Source organism: Stegostoma tigrinum, chromosome 21 (genome assembly GCF_030684315.1).
Source record: "Stegostoma tigrinum isolate sSteTig4 chromosome 21, sSteTig4.hap1, whole genome shotgun sequence".
NCBI lineage: Eukaryota > Metazoa > Chordata > Chondrichthyes > Orectolobiformes > Stegostomatidae > Stegostoma > Stegostoma tigrinum.
This window is the reverse complement of record NC_081374.1, coordinates 48,586,291-48,606,396: the sequence shown is the minus strand read 5'-3', so window position 1 is coordinate 48,606,396 and position 20,106 is coordinate 48,586,291. Positions and strand designations below refer to the sequence as shown.

General features: G+C 43.2%; 1 protein-coding gene across 3 annotated transcripts in view; it reads left to right on the top strand.

Moving 5' to 3' along the window:
• The window catches only part of LOC125462890 (potassium voltage-gated channel subfamily A member 2-like), a 65,605-nt gene extending 47,038 nt beyond the window's left edge, over positions 1-18,567 (top strand). For 2 of the 3 annotated variants that reach the window (XM_048553367.2, XM_048553366.2), the window contains exon 3: positions 16,472-18,567. In XM_048553367.2, the coding sequence (XP_048409324.1) occupies positions 16,961-18,457 (1,497 nt within the window). In that variant the 5' untranslated portion in view covers positions 16,472-16,960 and the 3' untranslated portion in view covers positions 18,458-18,567. Of the gene's footprint in view, positions 1-10,061; positions 10,169-16,471 lie in introns of all 3 variants that reach the window. The other variant, XM_048553368.2, reaches the window with a different exon arrangement.
• The last annotated feature ends 1,539 nt before the right edge of the window (positions 18,568-20,106 follow it).

Sequence of the window (20,106 nt, the reverse complement as noted above, 5' to 3'; positions counted from 1 at the left end):
ATAGGTCGACAGATTTTGGAAAAGTGTGGTCGCAGTAGGGTTGTTGTAATGGGTGACTTTAACTTTCCTAATATTGATTGGAACCTGCTTCGAGCAGAAAATTTGAATGGAGCTGTGTTTGTAAGGTGTGTTCAGGAGGGTTTCCTAACGCAGTACGTTGACAGGCCGACGAGGGGAGAGGCCATTCTAGACTTGGTGCTTGGAAACGAGCCGGGGCAGGTATCAGATCTTGTGGTGGGAGAGCATTTTGGTGATAGTGACCATAACTGCCTCACATTCTACATAGCTATGGAGAAGGAGAGGATTAGGCAAAATGGGAGGATATTTAATTGGGGAAGAGGAAACTATGACGCGATTAGACACAAGTTAGGAAGCATGGACTGGGAGCAATTGTTCCATGGTAAGGAAACTATAGACATGTGGAGACTGTTTAAGGAACAGTTGTTGCGAGTGATGAGTAAATATGTCCCTCTGAGACAGGCAAGAAGGGGTAAGATAAAGGAACCTCGGATGACGAGAGCGGTGGAGCTTCTTGTGAAAAGGAAGAAGGTAGCTTACATAAGGTGGAGGAAGCTAGGGTCAAGTTCAGCTCGAGAGGATTACACACAGGCAAGGAAGGAGCTCAAAAATGGTCTGAGGAAAGCCAGGAGGGGGCACGAGAAAGGCTTGGCAGAAGGAATCCGGGAAAACACAAAGGCATTTTACACTTATGTGAGGAATAAGAGAATGGTCAAAGAAAGAGTAGGGCTGATCAGGGATAGCATAGGGAACTTGTGTGTGGAGTCTGAGGAGGTAGGGGAAGCCCTAAATGAGTTTTTTGCTTCTGTCTTTACGAAAGAAATGAACTTTGTAGTGAATGAAACCTTTGAAGAGCAGGTGTGCATGCTGGAATGGATAGAGATAGAGGAAGCTGATGTGCTGAAAATTTTGTCAGACATTAAGATTGACAAGTCGCCAGGCCCGGACCAGATTTGTCCTCGGCTGCTTTGGGAAACAAGAAATGCAATTGCTTCGCCACTTGCGAAGATCTTTGCATCCTCGCTCTCCACTGGAGTCGTACCTGAGGACTGGAGAGAGGCAAATGTAATTCCTCTCTTCAAGAAAGGGAATAGGGAAATTCCCGGCAATTACAGACCAGTAAGTCTCACATCTGTCGTCTGCAAGGTGTTAGAAAGGATTCTGAGGGATAGGATTTATGACCATCTGGAGGAGCATGGCTTGATCAAATACAGTCAACACGGCTTTGTGAGGGGTAGGTCATGCCTCACAAACCTTATCGAGTTTTTTGAGGATGTGATTAGAAAAGTTGATGAGGGTCGAGCTGTGGATGTGGTGTATATGGACTTCAGTAAGGCATTTGATAAGGTTCCCTATGGTAGGCTCATTCAGAAAGTCAGGAGGAATGGGATACAGGGGAACTTAGCTGCTTGGATACAGAATTGGCTGGCAAACAGAAGACAGCGAGTGGTAGTAGAAGGAAAATATTCTGCCTGGAAGTCAGTGGTGAGTGGGGTTCCACAGGGCTCTGTCCTTGGGCCTATACTGTTTGTAATTTTTATTAATGACTTGGATGAGGGGGTTGAAGGATGGGTCAGCAAGTTTGCAGACGACACAAAGGTCGGAGGTGTCGTTGACAGTATAGAGGGCTGTTGTAGGCTGCAGCGGGACATTGACAGGATGCAGAGATGGGCTGAGAGGTGGCAGATAGAGTTCAACCTGGATAAATGCGAGGTGATGCATTTTGGAAGGTCGAATTTGAAAGCTGAGTACAGGATTAAGGATAGGATTCTTGGCAGCGTGGAGGAACAGAGGGATCTTGGTGTGCAGATACATAGATCCCTTAAAATGGCCACCCAAGTGGACAGGGTTGTTAAGAAAGCATATGGTGTTTTGGCTTTCATTAACAGGGGGATTGAGTTTAAGAGTCGTGAGATCTTGTTGCAGCTCTATAAAGCTTTGGTTAGACCGCACTTGGAATACTGCGTCCAGTTCTGGTCGCCCTATTATAGGAAAGATGTGGATGCTTTGGAGAGGGTTCAGAGGAGGTTTACCAGGATGCTGCCTGGACTGGAGGGCTTATCTTATGAAGAGAGGTTGACTGAGCTTGGTCTCTTTTCATTGGAGAAAAGGAGGAGGAGAGGGGACCTCATTGAGGTATACAAGATAATGAGAGGCATAGATAGAGTTGATAGCCAGAGACGATTTCCTAGGGCAGAATTGGCTAGCACAAGGGGTCATAGTTTTAAGCTGGTTGGTGGAAAGTATAGAGGGGATGTCAGAGGCGGGTTCTTTACACAGAGAGTTGTGAGAGCATGGAATGCGTTGCCAGCAGCAGTTGTGGAAGCAAGGTCATTGGGGTCATTTAAGAGACTGCTGGACATGCATATGGTCACAGAAATTTGAGGGTGCATACATGAGGATCAATGGTCGGCACAACATTGTGGGCTGAAGGGCCTGTTCTGTGCTGTACTGTTCTATGTTCTATGTTCTATACGGTGGTGAAGCAGGCATACAGGATGCTTGTCCTCATCATGCAGGGCATAGAATATAGGAGCAAGAAAGACTTGTTACAACTTTACACAACATTGATTAGGCCATAGATGAAACATTGTGAAGTTGTTGTGGTCACCAGAAGAACGCGATTGCACTGGAGAGCATGCAGGAGAGGTTCACCAGGATGTTGCCTGGGGTGAAAAGTCTCAGTTATAAGGAGACACTAGATAGGCTGGGTTTGTTTTCCTTGAAGCAGAAGAGGCGGAGAGGAACTGATTGTCGTAGACAAAATTATGAGAGGAATAGACAGGGTAGATCATGAGAATCTTCACCCCATGGCAGATGTGTCCAAGACTAAAGTGCATAAGTTTAAGGTAAGGAACAAGTGATTTTGAGAAGATCTGAGAAAAATAATTTTCACCCAGGCAGTGATAGAAATATGGAACATGCTGTCTGAAAGGGTGATGATGGCATCTGGATGAGCACTTATAATGCCAGGTCATAGTTGGCTATGGACTAATGGGATTAGTCTGGTTTGATGATTGTTGGTTGGCACAGACTTAGTGGGCCAAAAGGTCTGTTTCTGCGCTGTATGACTTTCTGACTTCCCATTTGACTGGATAATGCAGATCCAACAAAACTCAAGAGGTTCATCAGCATCCTGGAAAAAGTAGTCACTTGTTTGGTACCAGATCCACCACCTTGGACATTTAGTACTACCCTGACCAATACACAATGACAACAGTGTGTACCATCTACAAGACGTACACCAGCAACTCACCAAAGTTCCTTCAACAGACCTCTTCAAACTCACACCCTCTACCAGCCAGAAATCTAAGATAATTGATGCATGGGAACACCAGCACCTGCAAGTTCCCCTTCAAACCATTCACCATCCTGACCATTTGGCCCATTAAGTCCCTGCCAACCCTCTGAAGAGCATCCCACCAGACCAAACCCCTACTGTATCCTATAACCCACATTTCTCTTGGCTACCCTACCAAGCCTGCACATCCCTGAACACTATGGGCAATTTAGCATGGCCAGTCCACCTAACCTGTCCATCTTTGGACTGTGGGAAGAAACTGGAGCATCCATGGGAAACCCATGGACAACAGGAGAATATGTAAACTCCACACAGACAGTCTTCAAAAGATGGAATCAAACCCAGGTCTCTGGCACTGTGAGGCAACAGTGCTAACCACCGAGCCACCATTCTGCCTGACTTGGAAATATATCACTGTTACATCGCTTCGCTGGGTCAAAATCTTGGAACTCCCTCCCTAACAGCATTGTGGGTCTACATGTGGCTCAAGAGGCATGTCACCACCACCCTTTCATGGGCAACGAGGGATATGCAATAAACGCTGACCCAATCAGTAATACCAACATCCCTGAAATGTATTTTAAAAAACCTACATTAAAGGTCACTTTAGAGTATTTCAGTGCATTGTTTAACTTCAAGATATCTCAACATGGTTTAGTTTGGGTGCACAATCAACTCAGTTAATCAATCAAAGCTCAAATTGAAATAAAGCAGAGAATACTGGAGAAACTCAGCAGGTCTGGCGTCATGTTTATGAGGAAAAAACAGAGTTCACGCTTTGAGCCCAGCATGACTTCAGATAAAGTATGGGGATATAAGTTTGAAACCCACCATGGTAGATGGTGAAATTTGAATCCAATATTTGGGTGGTATGATGGCTCAGTAGTTCACACTGCTGCCTCAGAATGCCAGGGACCTGGATTTGATTCCAGCCTTGGGTGACAGTCTGTGTGGAGTTTGCATGTTCTCCTTGTTTCTGCCTGATTGTCCCATTCCCTCCACTATCTAAAAATGTGCAGGTTACTTAGAATGGCCATGCTACACTGCCTCATGTTGTTCAGACTAGGCAGCTTAGCCATGATAAATGTAGGGTGATGGGAATAGAGTGGAGGGCTTCATCTGGGTGGGATAATCTTTGGACGGTTGGTGCAGACTTGTTGGGCTAAATGGCCTCTTTCTGTAGTGTAGAGACTTTATGAACATCAACACAGACCCAATGAAAAGTTCATAACTGCTCTGTCTCCTCTTTCAATGTAACAGCTTTGTTCTGGTTAACCGTGATGACTGGAACACTCCTGAAACAGTGCTAACTTCATGTTATTCTGGACTTTCACTGCTTAATACTGAAACAATATATTTAAAAGCGCCAAATGCCTGACTCTTAATTTTAAATGCTACTCCGATCTTAACCAAATTTCTCAAATTTTGCAGAATCATCCCTTCAAAAAAATGCCTAATTCAGATGTTTGAATGTTACCCTTTATACCAATAAAGCATTATGGAACATTATCAGTATAAAAAATCTCAATGATGCAACCTGCGCTGTCAATATCATTTATGTCTATAAATGCTTTTGTTTCAAGTCAGTAGTTTTCGTTCTGCATCAGTGACAGTGTCATAAACATTTCTTTCTGAAAAGTGTCACAAGAGAAATGCAGCTACTATGTTGACTGATCCACACTCCCATGAATATGTGATAAAAACAGATGTGTTTTTAAAATTACATTTTCAGTTGTGGAAGGGTCCATTCTAACATTTGTACCACTCTTTAAAACCGTTAGCAATTAAACTGCTTTAGGAGCGGCACGGTGGCTCAGTGGTTAGCACTGCTACCTCACAGCACCAGGGACCAGTTTCGATTCCAGCCTTGGGCACTGTCTGTGCAGAGTTTATGTGCTCTTCTTGTGGTGTGGGTTTCCTCCCACAGTCCAAAGATGCGCAGTTTAGGTGGATTGGCCTTGCTAAATTGCCCATAGTCTCAAGGAATGTGTTGGTTACGTGATTAGCTATGGGAAATTCAGGGTTATAGGCTAAGTGGAAAATCTGGGTGAGATGATTTTTGGAGGTCAGTGTTGACTTGATGGGCCAAATGGCCTGCTTCTGCACTGCTTCTATGAAAGCTCCCCAGTCACATCTTCAACCACTTGTTCAGTACAAATCCATTATGAGATCTCCAAAATCAACTGCAAATGCTCCCCAGCTATATTAATCCACTTGTTTTGTGTGTCACATCCGTTTATCCTCAAGTTTACTAATAGCCACCAAAGGTTGAAGACTTCAGCTCTGAGTCCTGAACCCAAACTGTTCTACTGCCATTATTTCATTCTCTCCTTTATTCAGGCTTTGGACTCTCCTTTCACATTATGTGCATCAGAACAGTTATTGCATGCATGATCAGAGTCAGTCTCTGTTACGTGATTATTTTCTTATTGAGAATCACCTCCCATCACACTAGACTTTGTTATTCCTTAACCACGTGCTGCCATCTGCATTTTCTTCTTGATAATCATCCCGAACATTCTAAACATTTAAAACTTGCTAGTGGTTTTTCTTGCATGTCCTGTCATTGTTCTGGCTCTCCATTCACTAGATCTCTTTGAAATATATGCCACTCAAGTTCCCAGCCCGGAGAATCAGTCACATGTCTCATGATTAGTCATATGACCACTCTGTAGACCTTGGTCAACTGCGTTCTGTTCCTGATAACCTTTGTCACAAGGATTAATGAGCATTTGAAGTACAATCTACTTAGAATCCAAGATTTTGTCATTAATTCCAATTAATCATGATGGATGAACAGTAACTGCTTAATTGTTCATAAGTATTGCCTTCCCAGAGGGATAAAATGAATGAACTGGGCATAATGGAATTTCATTTTGAGGTATACAAGATAAGTCAGATATTAATAAGATGTATTATTTACAAGTTTTGCTCGTCTTTCCTTCTGCGTTACTATCATTACTATCTCACCGAAGTTTTTCCATTCCACACGATCCTTTCCTTTATAATACATCACATCTTGTGAATTAAATTCTGTCTCAGATGATCTTGGTTCAATGCCTCACATGTTTCTGCTTCTATTTTGAGGCATCAACACTATCATAACGAATAAAAGGCAGTCGATCTCTTTCTATACTATTTATCTTTCAGTTCAGTCCAACACTTCATCATATTCCATGCTATTTACCCCATCCCCTTCAGTTCTGACTTCACTGGTTGTAACTTTACATGGAAGCCAGAACATTTACATTCAATTTCAAATCAGGCTCACAACCCAATGCAACCTCCTTGTTAGAAAGCACCTTTTCTGAAGTATTCCAGCCTTTCTCTGAACGTCCACATATATACCATCCTCCTTGCTCCCAATAGGCACTGCTAGTCTTTGAATTTCTGTGTCATCTTTAATCAGTTCCTATCTAATATGGTACCATTTTCTCCCCATTGTATAAATTTCTCACTGCTTCGGGTACCTTATTTCTCTTTTCCACTGTGTGTTGGTGCTAATCCTCCTGCTACTTTACTTTCAACTTTGGGCTGACAAGTGGTAAATAACATTCATGCAATGCATCTGTTAGGCGATGACCATCTCCAATAAGAAATAATTATTCATTGCCCTTTGACATTCAATGGTGTTACCATCACTGAATCCCCCACTATCGAAATCCTGGATGTTACCATTGCTCAAAAACTGAACTAGACTTGTCAAGTCAGTACTTAGCTACAAGAGCAGGTCAGAGACCAAGAATCCTGCAGCGAGTAACTCATTTCCTGACTCCCCAAAGACTCCCCACCATTGTGGGTCAAACTACAGCACATGGACTGCAGCAGCTCGAGAAGGCAGCTCACCACTACCATCTCAAAGGTAACTAGGAACAGTCAAAAAGTGCTGGCCAGCCAGTGATGTCCACGTCCCACGAGTGAATAAAAAGACTTGACTCTTGTTCATGCAGTTATAAAATGTTGTTATTGCTATTCTTAAACTTGTTACTCTAATTCTCTAGCAAACTGTTTCTAGCTAATTTTCCAATCCTGTCTCACAGATATCTTTACTGACAGGTCAGGGTGACTTCTCCCCCTTGTGGATGGTGGGCAGGCTTTGGGGAGTTATTCACGGCTGGATTTCTAGCTGCTGACCTACTCTCGTAGCCATGAAACTGATAGGGCTAGTCCAGTTCAGTTCTTGCTAAACAGTAATGCCCAGAATATTGGTTGGAAGGGTTCAGTGGTAGGAATAGCAAAGGGCAAATGTTGCATTCTCTCTTGTTCAAAATTGTTACTGCTTGGCATTTGTGTGTTTTGAATGTTATATGCCATTTTTTTATTTATTCATTTTTGGGATGTGGACATCGCTGGATGGCCAACACTTGTTTCCTATCTCTAGTTGCCCCTTGAGAAGGTGGTATTGAGTTGCCTTCGTGAACCATTTCAGGCCACCAGTTGTGGGTTGACCCACAATGCCATTGGGGAGAGAATTCCAGATTTTGACCCAGCGACAGTGAATGAACAGCAATATATTTCCAAGTCAGGATTCTGAGTGGCTTGCAGGGGAACTTGAAAGTGGTGATGTTCCCATATATCTGTTGTCCTTGTCCTTGTATGGAAGTGGCTGTGGGGCTTGGAAGTGTTGTCTGAGAATCTTTGATGAATTTCTGCAGTTCGTCTTGAAGATAGTACACACTGCTGTTACTGAGCATTGGTGGTGGAGGGAATGGATGCTTGTGGATGTCATGTCAATAAAGCAGACTGCTTTGTCCTAGATGGTGTGAAGATTCTTGAATGTTGTTGGAGCTGTACTTGTCCAGGCAGGTGGGGAGTTTTCCTTCACACTCCTGTCTTGTGCTTTGCATTACCCTTCCATCAAATGCAAGGCAGTTGTCTAGAATGTGATGGAATGCTCTCCTGTTGCCTTCATGAGAACAAGTCTTAAGAAAATTGATGATTTGGAGTTGGTTTGGGGATTCAGGAGGTGAGTTACTCACCGCAGTATTCCTAGCCTGTGACCTGCAGTTGTAGCCACTGTGTTTATGTTGTGAGTTCAGCTGAGTTTCTGGTCAATGATAACTCCCAGGATGTTAATAGTGGGGGATTCAATGATTGCAACACTATTAAATGCCAAGGGTTGATGGTTACATTGTCTGTTATTAGTGATGGTCATAGCTTGGCATTTGTTTGATAGAAATGTTACTTGCCACTTGTGAGCCCAAGCCTGGATATTGTCCAGATCTTGCTGCATTTGATTACAGATTGCTTCAGTGTCTGAGGAGTCGTGAATAATACCGCACATTGCGCAATCACTGGCAAATATCCCCTGATCTTATGATGGAAGGAAAGCCCTTGGTGAAGTAGCTGAAGATGATTGTGTCTAAGACACTAACCTGACAAAAACTACAGAGATGTCCTGCAGCTGAGATGCCTGACTTCCAACAACTACAACCATCTGCCTACGTGCTAGGTATGAATCCTGATACCCATTTATTCCAGTTTTGCTACTTGATGCCTTACTTGGTCAAATGCAGCCTTGATGTCAAGGACTGTCACTCACACTTCATATCTGGGATTCAGCTCTTTTGTCCACGTTTGAGTCAAGGCTGTAATGAGGTCAGGACCTGAGTGGCCCTGGCCCAATCCAAACTGGGTGTCTGAGCGTGTTATTGCTGAGCAGATATTGCTTGGTAACACTGTGAAGAAAGTGAATGCTCATCGCTTTACCGATCTTGGAGAGCAGATGGAGCTGTAATTTGCAGGGTTGGAATTGTCCTGTTTTTTTACGTATGGGACTTACCTGGACAATTTTCAACATTTTAAGGTGAATGTCAGTGTAGTATCTGCAGCACATACTGGAACACAAGTCTCCAACTGTTTCTCAATATCATGTGGAGGGAATCAAAGTGACCGAAGACTGGCATCAATGATGCTGGGAACCTCTCGCAGAGCCCAAGATGGATCATGCATTCATCATTTCTGGGTGGAGATTGCTGCGAATGCTTCAGCCTTATCTTTTGCATTGACGTGTTAGGCTCTTAGATCATTGAGGATGGGGATATTCGTGGAAACTCCTCTTCAAGTGATTTGTTTAATTGTACACATTTTAAAAATTCAATCACAGGATGAAGGTATCACGAGCTGGCCCAGCATTTGTTGCCCATCCCTAATTGCAGGTCAGAGGGCAGCTCAGAGTCAACCACATTGCTGTGGGCCTGGAGTCACATGTAGGCCAGACTACGTAAAGATGGCAGTTTCATTCCCTAAAGGGCATTTGTGAACCGGATGCAGTTTTCTAAAATGGATTCATGATCATCACTAAACTCTTAATTCTAGATTTTTATTGAATTCAAATTCCACCATCTGCCCTGGTGGGATTCAAACTCGGGTCCTCAGAACATTACCTGGATATCTGTCCAGTGATAATACCACTCGGCCATTGTCTCTCCTCCAGTATTCACAACTGCATGTGGCAGAACTGCAGAAAGTCAATCTGATCCATCATTTGTGGAATCACTTCGCTCTGTCTATCACTTGCTGCTTATGTTCTTTGTCAAGCAATTTTGTTTAGTAGCTTCACCAGGTTGACTCCCCCATTTTTAGATATGCCTGCTGCTGGTCCTAGCATGTCCTTCTGCACTGTTCATTGAATCAGAGTTTATACCCTGGCTTGATGGTAATCGTAGAATTGGGATTATTCCTGTCCATGAGGTTGCAGTTTATGCTAGAGTATAATTCTGTCTCTGTTGATGGCCCACAGAACCTCATGGAGGCCCAATCATAAGCTGTTCCATCTTTTTGAAGTCTGTCCCATTTCACACAGTGATAGTGCCACACAACATGATGGAAGCCACCCTTAACATGAAGGTAGGACTACATCTCCGCAAGGACTTGTGATGGTCACTCTTACCGGTACTGTCATGAATAGCTGCATCTGTGGAGGGAAATTGGTGAGGATTAAGTCAAGGACATTTTAGAGCCCTACACATGACTTCATCAAATGTGGGGACCTTGGGGTGCCGCCACCACCCACATAGTCTTGACGAGTTAGTGGTCAGATTGTGGTCAAGTGTTGATACATGATAACCTGGACCAGCTTGCCAATGACAGCCACCTTCCACCTTTGTAGCCAGTGAGACACTCAGTCTTTGTCTGTTATAATGTGGAGGTGCTGGTGTTGGACTGGGGTGGGCCAAGTCAGAATCACACGAAACCAAGTTATAGTCCAACACAAGCTTGAAAACACAAGCTTTCGGAGCCTCAGCTCTTCAACGCCTAAAGAAGGACTGAGGCTTCGAAACCTTGTGTTTTCATATAAACCTGTTGGACTGTAACCTGGTGTTTTGTGATTTCTGAGCTTGTCTGTTATGCCGTTGAGGACTTTTGAACACTTTGCCAGGCAATTGCCCATGACCTAGCCAGCATGGGTGGACTTACGAGGAGCAAGAACCTCCCATCATCATGGCTCAAGGGATTGCCAGATCATGCAAGCCTCTCTATCATGTCAAGGTGACAATCCACAGAGGGATCAATTAGTGTGTAGGATTAATTCGTCATGTCATAGAAAAGATCCACTGGGGAAAAAAGTGATCATAGTGCAATTGAATTCTACATAAAATGCATAAACAACACTCTATAATCACAAATAAGAATCTTAAATGGAAACAAAATCAACTACATTGTATGAGCAGAGAGCTAACTTGGATTATCTGGGTCAATCTACCGAAAGGTATGACAATATGAAGCAGTGGCAAATGTTTAAAGAAAACCTCCAAACGTTCAGCAAATATCCATTCCTGTGAAAAACATAAACTTTCAAATGAACAGACGCACCAATTACACCTTCATGTAACTTTGAAATATTAATTTCTATCATGGGTTATGAATTCAAAAGTGTGCAATTTTCTCCTGCAAAAGCTTAAGATGAAAAATATTAAAATTTCTGACAAAAATTCAAGATGAATGCTGAAGGTAAACAGAGGACAGCCTATCTTCTAATCACAATAAAGACAAGACCTCCAAAGGGTTAAATGGCTTTGAGCTGTGTGCACAAATGATGGCGCTACAGTCACAACAATTATACACACCATCAGGAGAGCCTTCAGAGAAGTGAAACACAGAAGCTTTCACTTTCGCTCAGTGCTTCTCATTTCACCTTCTCTAACACAGTTAACTGTAACATTCCAATTCACAATTTATTTTCTTCAGTTTTTAGACCTGTCATCTCAGCTTATTATGTCCCCTGCCCTCAGCTCAGCTCTGGCCACTGCAGTTACATTTCGGAGACTGTGTTACATTATATCAATTGAGCCAACCACTACACGGATTTCATTTCACCTCTCCTCTTCTCAGAGACTTCCAAACTCAGGTCTATGTCCTGTCTGCACAGTTAGGTCCCATATTCCAAGCAACACCTCCTGTCATCCAAGATAACTAGACCCTGAAATTACTCAGGGATAGCAGGAACTGCAGATGCTGGAGAATCTGAGATATCAAGGTGTAGAGCTGGGTGAACACAGCAGGCCAAGCAGCATCAGAGGAGCAGGAAGGCTTACGTTAGAAGAGTCTTCAGAAGAAATTACCTGAAATTACTCAATTGTTTTCTCAAATGAGTGCTGTCAAGAAACAAATCTAAGTCACTATCAGACAATTTCTTAAACTCTTTGGTGGAAGAACCTCAGTCAGCCTTGCATACTTCCTGATCACTTCAATAATACTCAAGCAAGTTACACATGGTTCAAGCCATAATTACAAATGAGTCTGTCATTTCCCATAGGTCAATCAAACCCAACCCTGCACCCTGACCACCTTCTCTGCTCTCCATCTCTCTCTGTAGCACCTAGAGGAAAAATGTGATTGCACTAGAGAGGGAACAGGGGGAGTGATGTGGGGTGCCATGGAGAATTTTAGTTATGAGGAAAGATTTGATAGGCTTGAGTTTTTTTTTCTTGGAATAGAGAGGATCAAGAGGGGACCAAAATGAAATGGATCAAATTTTGAGTGGACCAGAAGTTTCTGCAGTTTTGGTCCTCTTAACTGAGAAAGAATCAAAGGTTTACAAAATTGTAGTTGACGCTACTTCAGTAAATGCTTTTAAAGCTAAGGTAGTTCATTTTGAACAATAAAGGAATTAAGGGATACGGTGAGAGCACGGGTAAGTGGATCTGAGTCCACGAAAAGATCAGCCATTAACTTATTGAATGGCGGAGCAGGCTCGAAGGGCCAAATAGCCAACTCCTGCTCCTAGTTTTTATGTTCTAATTGATTGGTAGCACTGACCCATGAGGAAATATTGAGTCAGTAAGGATTATATTCAATGGAGTTCCAAAAAACGATGGGAAGGATTTCATTGAAACCAAAATTCTAGCAGGACTACACAAATTAGATGCAGAAAGCATGGGAGAGTCCAGAACCAGGGGGTATAGTTTAAGGATAACGAGTAAACCTTTTCGGACTGAGATGAGGAGAAACTTCTTCACCCTGAGTACTGAGCCTATTGAATTCACTATCATAACAAGTGATTGAAGCCAAAACATTATGCATTTTTAAGAAGGTAGAAGATTCCCCCAAAGGGATCAAGAGATTGGGGGGGAGGGTGGGATTAAAGTATTGAACTCGATGATCACCCATGATCATACTGATTGGTGGAACAGGTTGTAAGGGTCAAATGGCCTACTCCTGCTCCTATCTTCTTTGTTTCCATATTCCCCTTGGCTAAGGATTCTATAACCAGAGGCAGAGATTTAGGCTAAAGGTTTGGAGTTTCAGAGGAAATCTGAGGGTGTTGTTGTTTACCCAAAGAACAGAGAGGATCAGGATCTCACTGAAAGGCTGTCTGGGAGAGGCAGAAGTCACAAAATGTTTAGAGTTTGAAACATTGTTGAAGTGCTGGAACTTACAGGTGATGAACCAAGAGCTGGGAACGGAGGGATTGGGCTGAACATCTCCTTGTTGATCAGGGCTGGCACAATGGGCCAAATAGCCTCCTCCTGTACACGGAAAATTTCAATAGGTTGACCCTGCTCAAGCTCTATTTCTCTCTCTCTCGCCCTCCTGAGCTCCATCCCAGTGGAGAAGGCATCACAGTCCAACTCAATATCCTCTTGAATCCTGGCGTCTCATAGTGGTAACTCAAGCAGAAGACTGGGTGAAGTCAGTTGACTCCAACAAGTACATAGATTTGTGGGGATAATGTGTCAGAAATGTATAGCCCAAAAAAAGAACAATAACGTAATTCCATTGTCACACATGAAACTTGCTGCTTTACACTGAAAAATCAGTAAAAGAGAGCTGCTTTCACACAGAATGGCTTTTCTCAGCAGCAGATATAGTTTCTCGTTACCTCAGGACACACAGACATTTTGTTCAAGACAGATTGACCTCTAACTGATCTGAGCTATGATTCAAAAACAATTAGCCTCAACCATTTGTTAATAAAAATAGTTTATGCATTCATTCACAGGATGTGGGTGTCACTGGCTGGGCCAGCATGCAGTGCCTGTCACTAAATACTGTAGGTAGACCCAAAATGCTGTTACGGAGGGAATTCCAGGATTTTGACCCAGCAGCAGTGAAGGAAAGGCAATATATTTCCAAGTCAGGGTGGTGATTGGCTTGGAAGGAAAATTTCAGGAATGCTGTTCCCAAGTTTTTGCTGTTGTTGTCCTTGATCGGAGAAGCCGCGAGTTTAGAAGGTGCTGTGGAATAACTTTCATGAAGTTCTTCACTGCATCTTGTAGATGGTATACATTGCTGTTACAGAGTATTGTTGTTGGAGGAAGTGGATATTTGTGGATGTGGCACCAGTCAAGTGGGCTGCTTTGTCCTGGATGGTGTCAAGCTTCTTGAGTTGTTGGGGCTGCACTCATCCAGGCAAGTGGGGAGTATTCCATCACACTCCTGATTTGTCTCGTATAGAACATGAACAGGCTTCGGGGAGTCAGGAGGTGAGCTATTTGCTGATGTATTCCTTCCATCTGACCTAGTCTTGTAGCTATCATATTTATATGGCTAGACCAGTTCAGTTTCTGGTCAGTGATAAGTCCAGGATGTTTATAGTGGGAGAACTCAGTGATGTTGGATGTCAAGGGGTAATGGTTAGCCTCTCTTTTGTTGGAGATGATCATTGACATGTCAATCATACTTGACACATCAGCACAAATCTGGATATTGTTCAGGTCTTCCTGCATTGGATCTGGACTGCTTCAGTATCTGTGAAATCATGAATGATGCTCAACATTGTGCAATCATCAGCAAACATCCTTATTTCTGACCTTATGATAGAGGGGAGGAAATATTCCTTGCGAGAGGATGGAGTTTAACTATTGGACATTGACCAATCAAGAGCTCAAGTGGAAGGCCTGCTTCATTAGCATATACATAGTGAGCTGCTCAACTTGATTAGTCATCATATGGCTGCTTGAATCAAGTGGGATTCCAGTTGTTGAGAGAGGGATTACCTGGTTTATGTTGTGGAGTCTGGAGCTATATAGCCAATCCTCCTGACCCCAAATAACTAACTCAATTGTGCTGATTCGTTGGGAGCATCCCAGTGCATACTTGATCCAGTAAGTAGTCAAAATGGAACGGAGTTCTGCAGATGTCAAAATCTCTGATATAGGCGGATAACTCCACTCTTCCCTGAGAAGGCCATAGAAAAATGGGAAATAGAGTGAAAGTGGGACAGTAACTCTGCCACATTCATTACGTCTCTGCTACCTTTCCAATTCCAGTGAGCAGAGGATGCAACACCCACTCCCTGACAACATGCCCCAACACTATCTAGTTTGTACATGAAAGGGGCTAACTGATATACTATCTGCTACATTGTTATAATTTAATAATCATGCGTGTGCCCTTGACGCAAATTCATGCCCAAGTATATCCTGATGTAATGTGAGCAAGGAAGCTGGTGACTCAATAACCCAAAGGAAAAAGAGGACCAAATTAGGGAGGCGAACTGTGAAAATGTGACTGGAAATATAAAATCTGTCATTGACGATTTTTATTTATTTAATAAGAAGGCAGTGAGTAACGCAAACTAAATAAAAATCAGTAAAGAGCCGGGTTCCAATTGTAGTAGTGAATGCATTTCAATGTCTTCTGACAGGTTTCATATCATTCGTGTGCGACAAGTCCCACTTTGCATCTATTTTTCTAGTAAATTATTGATAAGGAGAAGAGCTTCAGACTGATTCCATTATCAATATTCATTGAGTAACGTGAAATCCTGCAACTTCCAGCCCATCAGCAAATTAATATATTTTCCCAGTTGAATTAGTCAAATGTAACTGATTGGATCTGAGCTGTGAGTGGCCGTGTCTTTGTTAAAATCAGTAATGCCTCAGGCCTATGCACTGCTATTAAGACTGAAAGTCCACCATAGCCCAGGAAATCAGTGAAAATTGTTAATTCAAAAATTTCCTCTCTTCGGAACTTCTAAAAGATTGGACACTACAATTTGATGTTGAAGTAGTGGCTATGTGGGTAAAAATGGCAGTCATCTGATTTCACTAATAGCCAGCTCTCTGCTGAATGATCTGCATTAAATAAGGGAGAAGTGTTGGCCAAGACATTGAGAAATATCTCTATTTTCTGAGTCGGTTGTTGGGTTTTAGGCTCACTTGAACAAGGTAACCCTGTGTTATGGTCTATTCAAAAAATGGTATTTCCAACAATGCAGCCCTTTAAAACAAGAGGCTAAGCACCAACACATTCAACTCCCTTTAGGAAAGCAGAGGAATAGACAGAGGGGAAAGTAGAATAAAACAAAGGAGGATGCATTTAACATAGGAACAGAAAGAGGGACAGGCAGAGGGCTGTGACACTGTGGAATTCATTGTCACAGAAGGCTGTGGAGGACAAGTCACTGAGTGTATTTAAGACTGAGATAGATAGGTTCTTAATTTGCAGAGTTTTAGGGGCAGGGAAGATGAATGGGTTTGAGAAACATATCATTCATGATTGAATGGCTGAGCAAACTCATTGGGCTGAAAAGCCTGATTCTGCTCCTAAAGCTTATGATCGCTCTCTCGTCCTCCTTGAGCTCTCTGTCTCTCCCTCACTGTCCTCTAGCCCTGTCCCTCTTTTCAGTTGTTGACTCTGCTCCCTGTCTGATTCATCTGTTTAGGTTAATCTGATTAATTCTTTTCTGTTTCTGTGTTGTTCCAGGATATGTCACAGGACACGAGCAATCCTGCCATTTTGCTATGATCTCCAACCTTTCTGGATTTGAATACTGATCCAGCTGCGTCAATACACACTTTATCAGAACATTGGGAAGCTGCATGCAGTTTCACCAGCTCCCGAAACATCTCAGAGCAACCTTTTCAGAGAAAAGTCTTTGAAATTGCTACTGAAAAGCTCGAATTTGGAAATTAAGCCAAATCAAGTAACAACACTTCAAGTGCAGCAGTACATTTTCTAGTATCCTGAATCTGATTCCACCAGGATTCATAATCCTAAGGATCCATCAGCTCCACTATTCTGTGATATCTCCTGTCACAATCCAGGCAGTTGTAGAATTCTAGCTTCCTGTAGTTTAATACCATTGTCCGTCAGTATCAGGGCACCCTGTATCTAGGGACCACAAGCTCCCAGCTCCAGTTGGTACTTAGCTCATAGCTTGCAATTGAGGAAGGTTTTGGTGCCTCCAGCAAAATGACAGTGGCCCATGGAGACAATGTCGATGAATTGGCTGCACTCCCCGTTCAGCCTCAGGATCTGTATGAGCCGGAGCAGGACCACGAGTGTTGTGAGAGAGTGGTGATCAACATCTCAGGCCTTCGCTTTGAGACTCAGCTCAGGACCTTGGCTCAGTTCCCTGACACCCTGCTTGGAGATCCTAAGAAGAGGATGGGCTACTTTGACCCTCTGAGGAATGAATATTTTTTCGATAGGAACCGTCCAAGTTTTGATGCCATCCTCTATTACTACCAGTCTGGGGGGAGGCTGCGTCGACCTGTCAATGTACCCCTGGATATCTTTTCCGAGGAGATACGTTTTTATGAGCTGGGGGAAGAGGCAATGGAGATGTTCAGAGAGGATGAGGGCTTTATTAAGGAGGAAGAGCGGCCTTTACCCACAAATGAGTTCCAGCGCCAGATCTGGCTGCTATTTGAGTACCCTGAGAGTTCAGGCCCGGCTCGTGTTATCGCCATCGTCTCTGTCATGGTCATTCTCATCTCAATTGTCAGCTTCTGCCTTGAAACTCTGCCTGCCTTTCGAGATGACAAAGAGAATGCAGTTGGAGGGAGACCAGTATTAAATAATGACACAGCGCCCTTTCACACCCCAACATTTGCTGACCCCTTCTTCATCGTTGAGACTCTCTGCATCATCTGGTTTTCCTTCGAGTTTCTAGTCAGGTTGTTTGCTTCCCCCAGCAAACCCAGCTTCTTTCGAAACATCATGAACATTATCGATATCGTGGCCATCACCCCCTACTTCATCACCCTGGGCACTGAGCTGGCAGAGCAGCAGCAACAGGCAGGCAATGGGCAGCAGCAAGGGCAACAGGCCATGTCTCTGGCCATTCTGAGGGTCATCCGCTTGGTCAGGGTCTTTCGGATCTTCAAGCTGTCCAGACACTCCAAAGGGCTACAAATCCTCGGGCAGACTCTAAAGGCAAGTATGAGGGAGTTGGGTCTCCTCATCTTTTTCCTCTTCATTGGAGTCATCCTCTTCTCCAGCGCTGTCTACTTCGCTGAGGCGGATGAAGCAGCTTCATACTTTGACAGCATCCCCGATGCCTTCTGGTGGGCAGTGGTCTCCATGACAACAGTGGGGTATGGAGACATGTACCCCATTACCATAGGTGGCAAGATGGTTGGCTCTTTGTGTGCCATCGCTGGAGTGTTGACCATCGCCCTCCCTGTGCCCGTCATTGTCTCCAACTTTAACTACTTCTATCACCGAGAAACAGAGAACGAGGAGCAGGCCCAATACCTACATGTGAAGAGCTGCCCAAACATTCCATCCACTACTGACCTGAAGAAAAGTAACAGCACTTCTAGTATCTGCAAGTCAGAGTACACAGAGACACAGGAGGGTGTTGGTGGTGTTCGGGATCCCCCGGAACATAACCTGCACACTGACAATTGTACTTTACCAAACCCCAACTACGTGAACATCACCAAATTGCGGAGTGATGTGTGAGTGTCTCCTGGTTCCACACTAAGGACACAGCTCTCAATGCTGTCTTGTCTGCTTGATGTCTCTGTAGCTTTTAGTGTTCTATATCAGAGCATAAAACATTCACACAGTAACTGTGTCCAATTGAACCATCCCAATACATTCCAACCACACCTCAGTGCTGCGTTTAATCACTCTCATAAGGTGCTGCCAACTTTAGAGTAAACCAAATGAAACAGGAGAGTCCTGTTCCTGCATCTGACAACCACATGTGTAGCAGGTGTTAGATAGAAGCCATGGAATTCCTCACAAGTGTAATCCAGTTAAGCTTATTTAACTAATACCATAGATTGTGGATCCCTCTGCCTGCATTTATTATCCTCTATTACTAAAATTATATAAGAATTACTCATGATTGTTGTTGTCCCAATCACTTATTTCCTTGCTGCAGCATTCCATTGTCTTCCTCTTTATGATCAAAAAACTTTACTCATCAGCCAATTGTAGCTGTACAGATCAGTATAATTATTAAGCCTCAATGCTTTCTCCATATCATTACCCACTCTCCCAACTCTCTAGCTACTGCCACGGTTACTGTTTGCAGCTTTATCTGCAAGGATCACATAGAGTTGGGAGAGGTCCACTTCTCATTAATATCATTCAGAGCCACATTAACATATGCCCTCTCTGAGTCATCAGTGAATTGGTGGATGTAGAGAACAAAGTGTAAGGGACAGGGCAATATCATTTCTATTTTACGTTTTGGGCCCCAATTGGAAGATGGACAGCTTTTCCAGGTTTAATGGCATCTGGGAGCAATTTTGGCTGAGGAGATAAGGCAATAAAGAACCATCAAGTTGGGCAAGCTGTGATTTGCACATGTACCATCCCTGATAAGGTGCCAACTTAGTAAAGGAGCCTGTCCAGGTGAAAACAATAGTTGGAGGATGGATACATCATCAAACTGACCATGTTTCCATGGTACAGGAAGCCATTGAAGTGAGGGAAGTTATTAGGATGTTATACTAGGAGGAGACATCATACCTGGAATATCTACACATTTCACTGTAGTGAGAGTCCAGGTGGCAGTGGTGAAGATGTCCTGCACCAGGGTTCAGGACATCTGCTCTGGGCTATTAAGGAGCTTGTGGTGAGAGGGGAAGGACCCAATGGTCATGGGCCATGTAAGTATGAATGACATAGATAGAACTAGTAGAGACGTTCTGCTGAGGGAGTGTAAGTAACTAGGGTCAAAATTAATATACAGAATCTCAAATGTAAAAATCTCTGCATTATTACCTGAGCACCTGCAAATTGGTATTGGGTAAATTAGATTAGAGAATTAAATATGTGGCTCAAAGGCTGTTGAGATTTCAAATCTAAGCATGCACTACCAGATGAGGTGAGATAAAGTGGTAAACTGACAGCACTAAAAGATCTGTAAGGGAATGTATGCAGTATTTGTAACATAATAGAATACAACACAAATTGAAGCAAATATGTATGATCTGATAGTCCTTACAGAGACATGGCTACAAGATGACAAAGACGAGGACTTATAAATATTGAAGGGTACATGACATTTAGGAAGAGCAGGAGGCAAGGAAAAGGTGAATGATTTCAACTGTCAATTAAGGATGACAGCGATGCGATAGAGAATGATGATCTCTGTT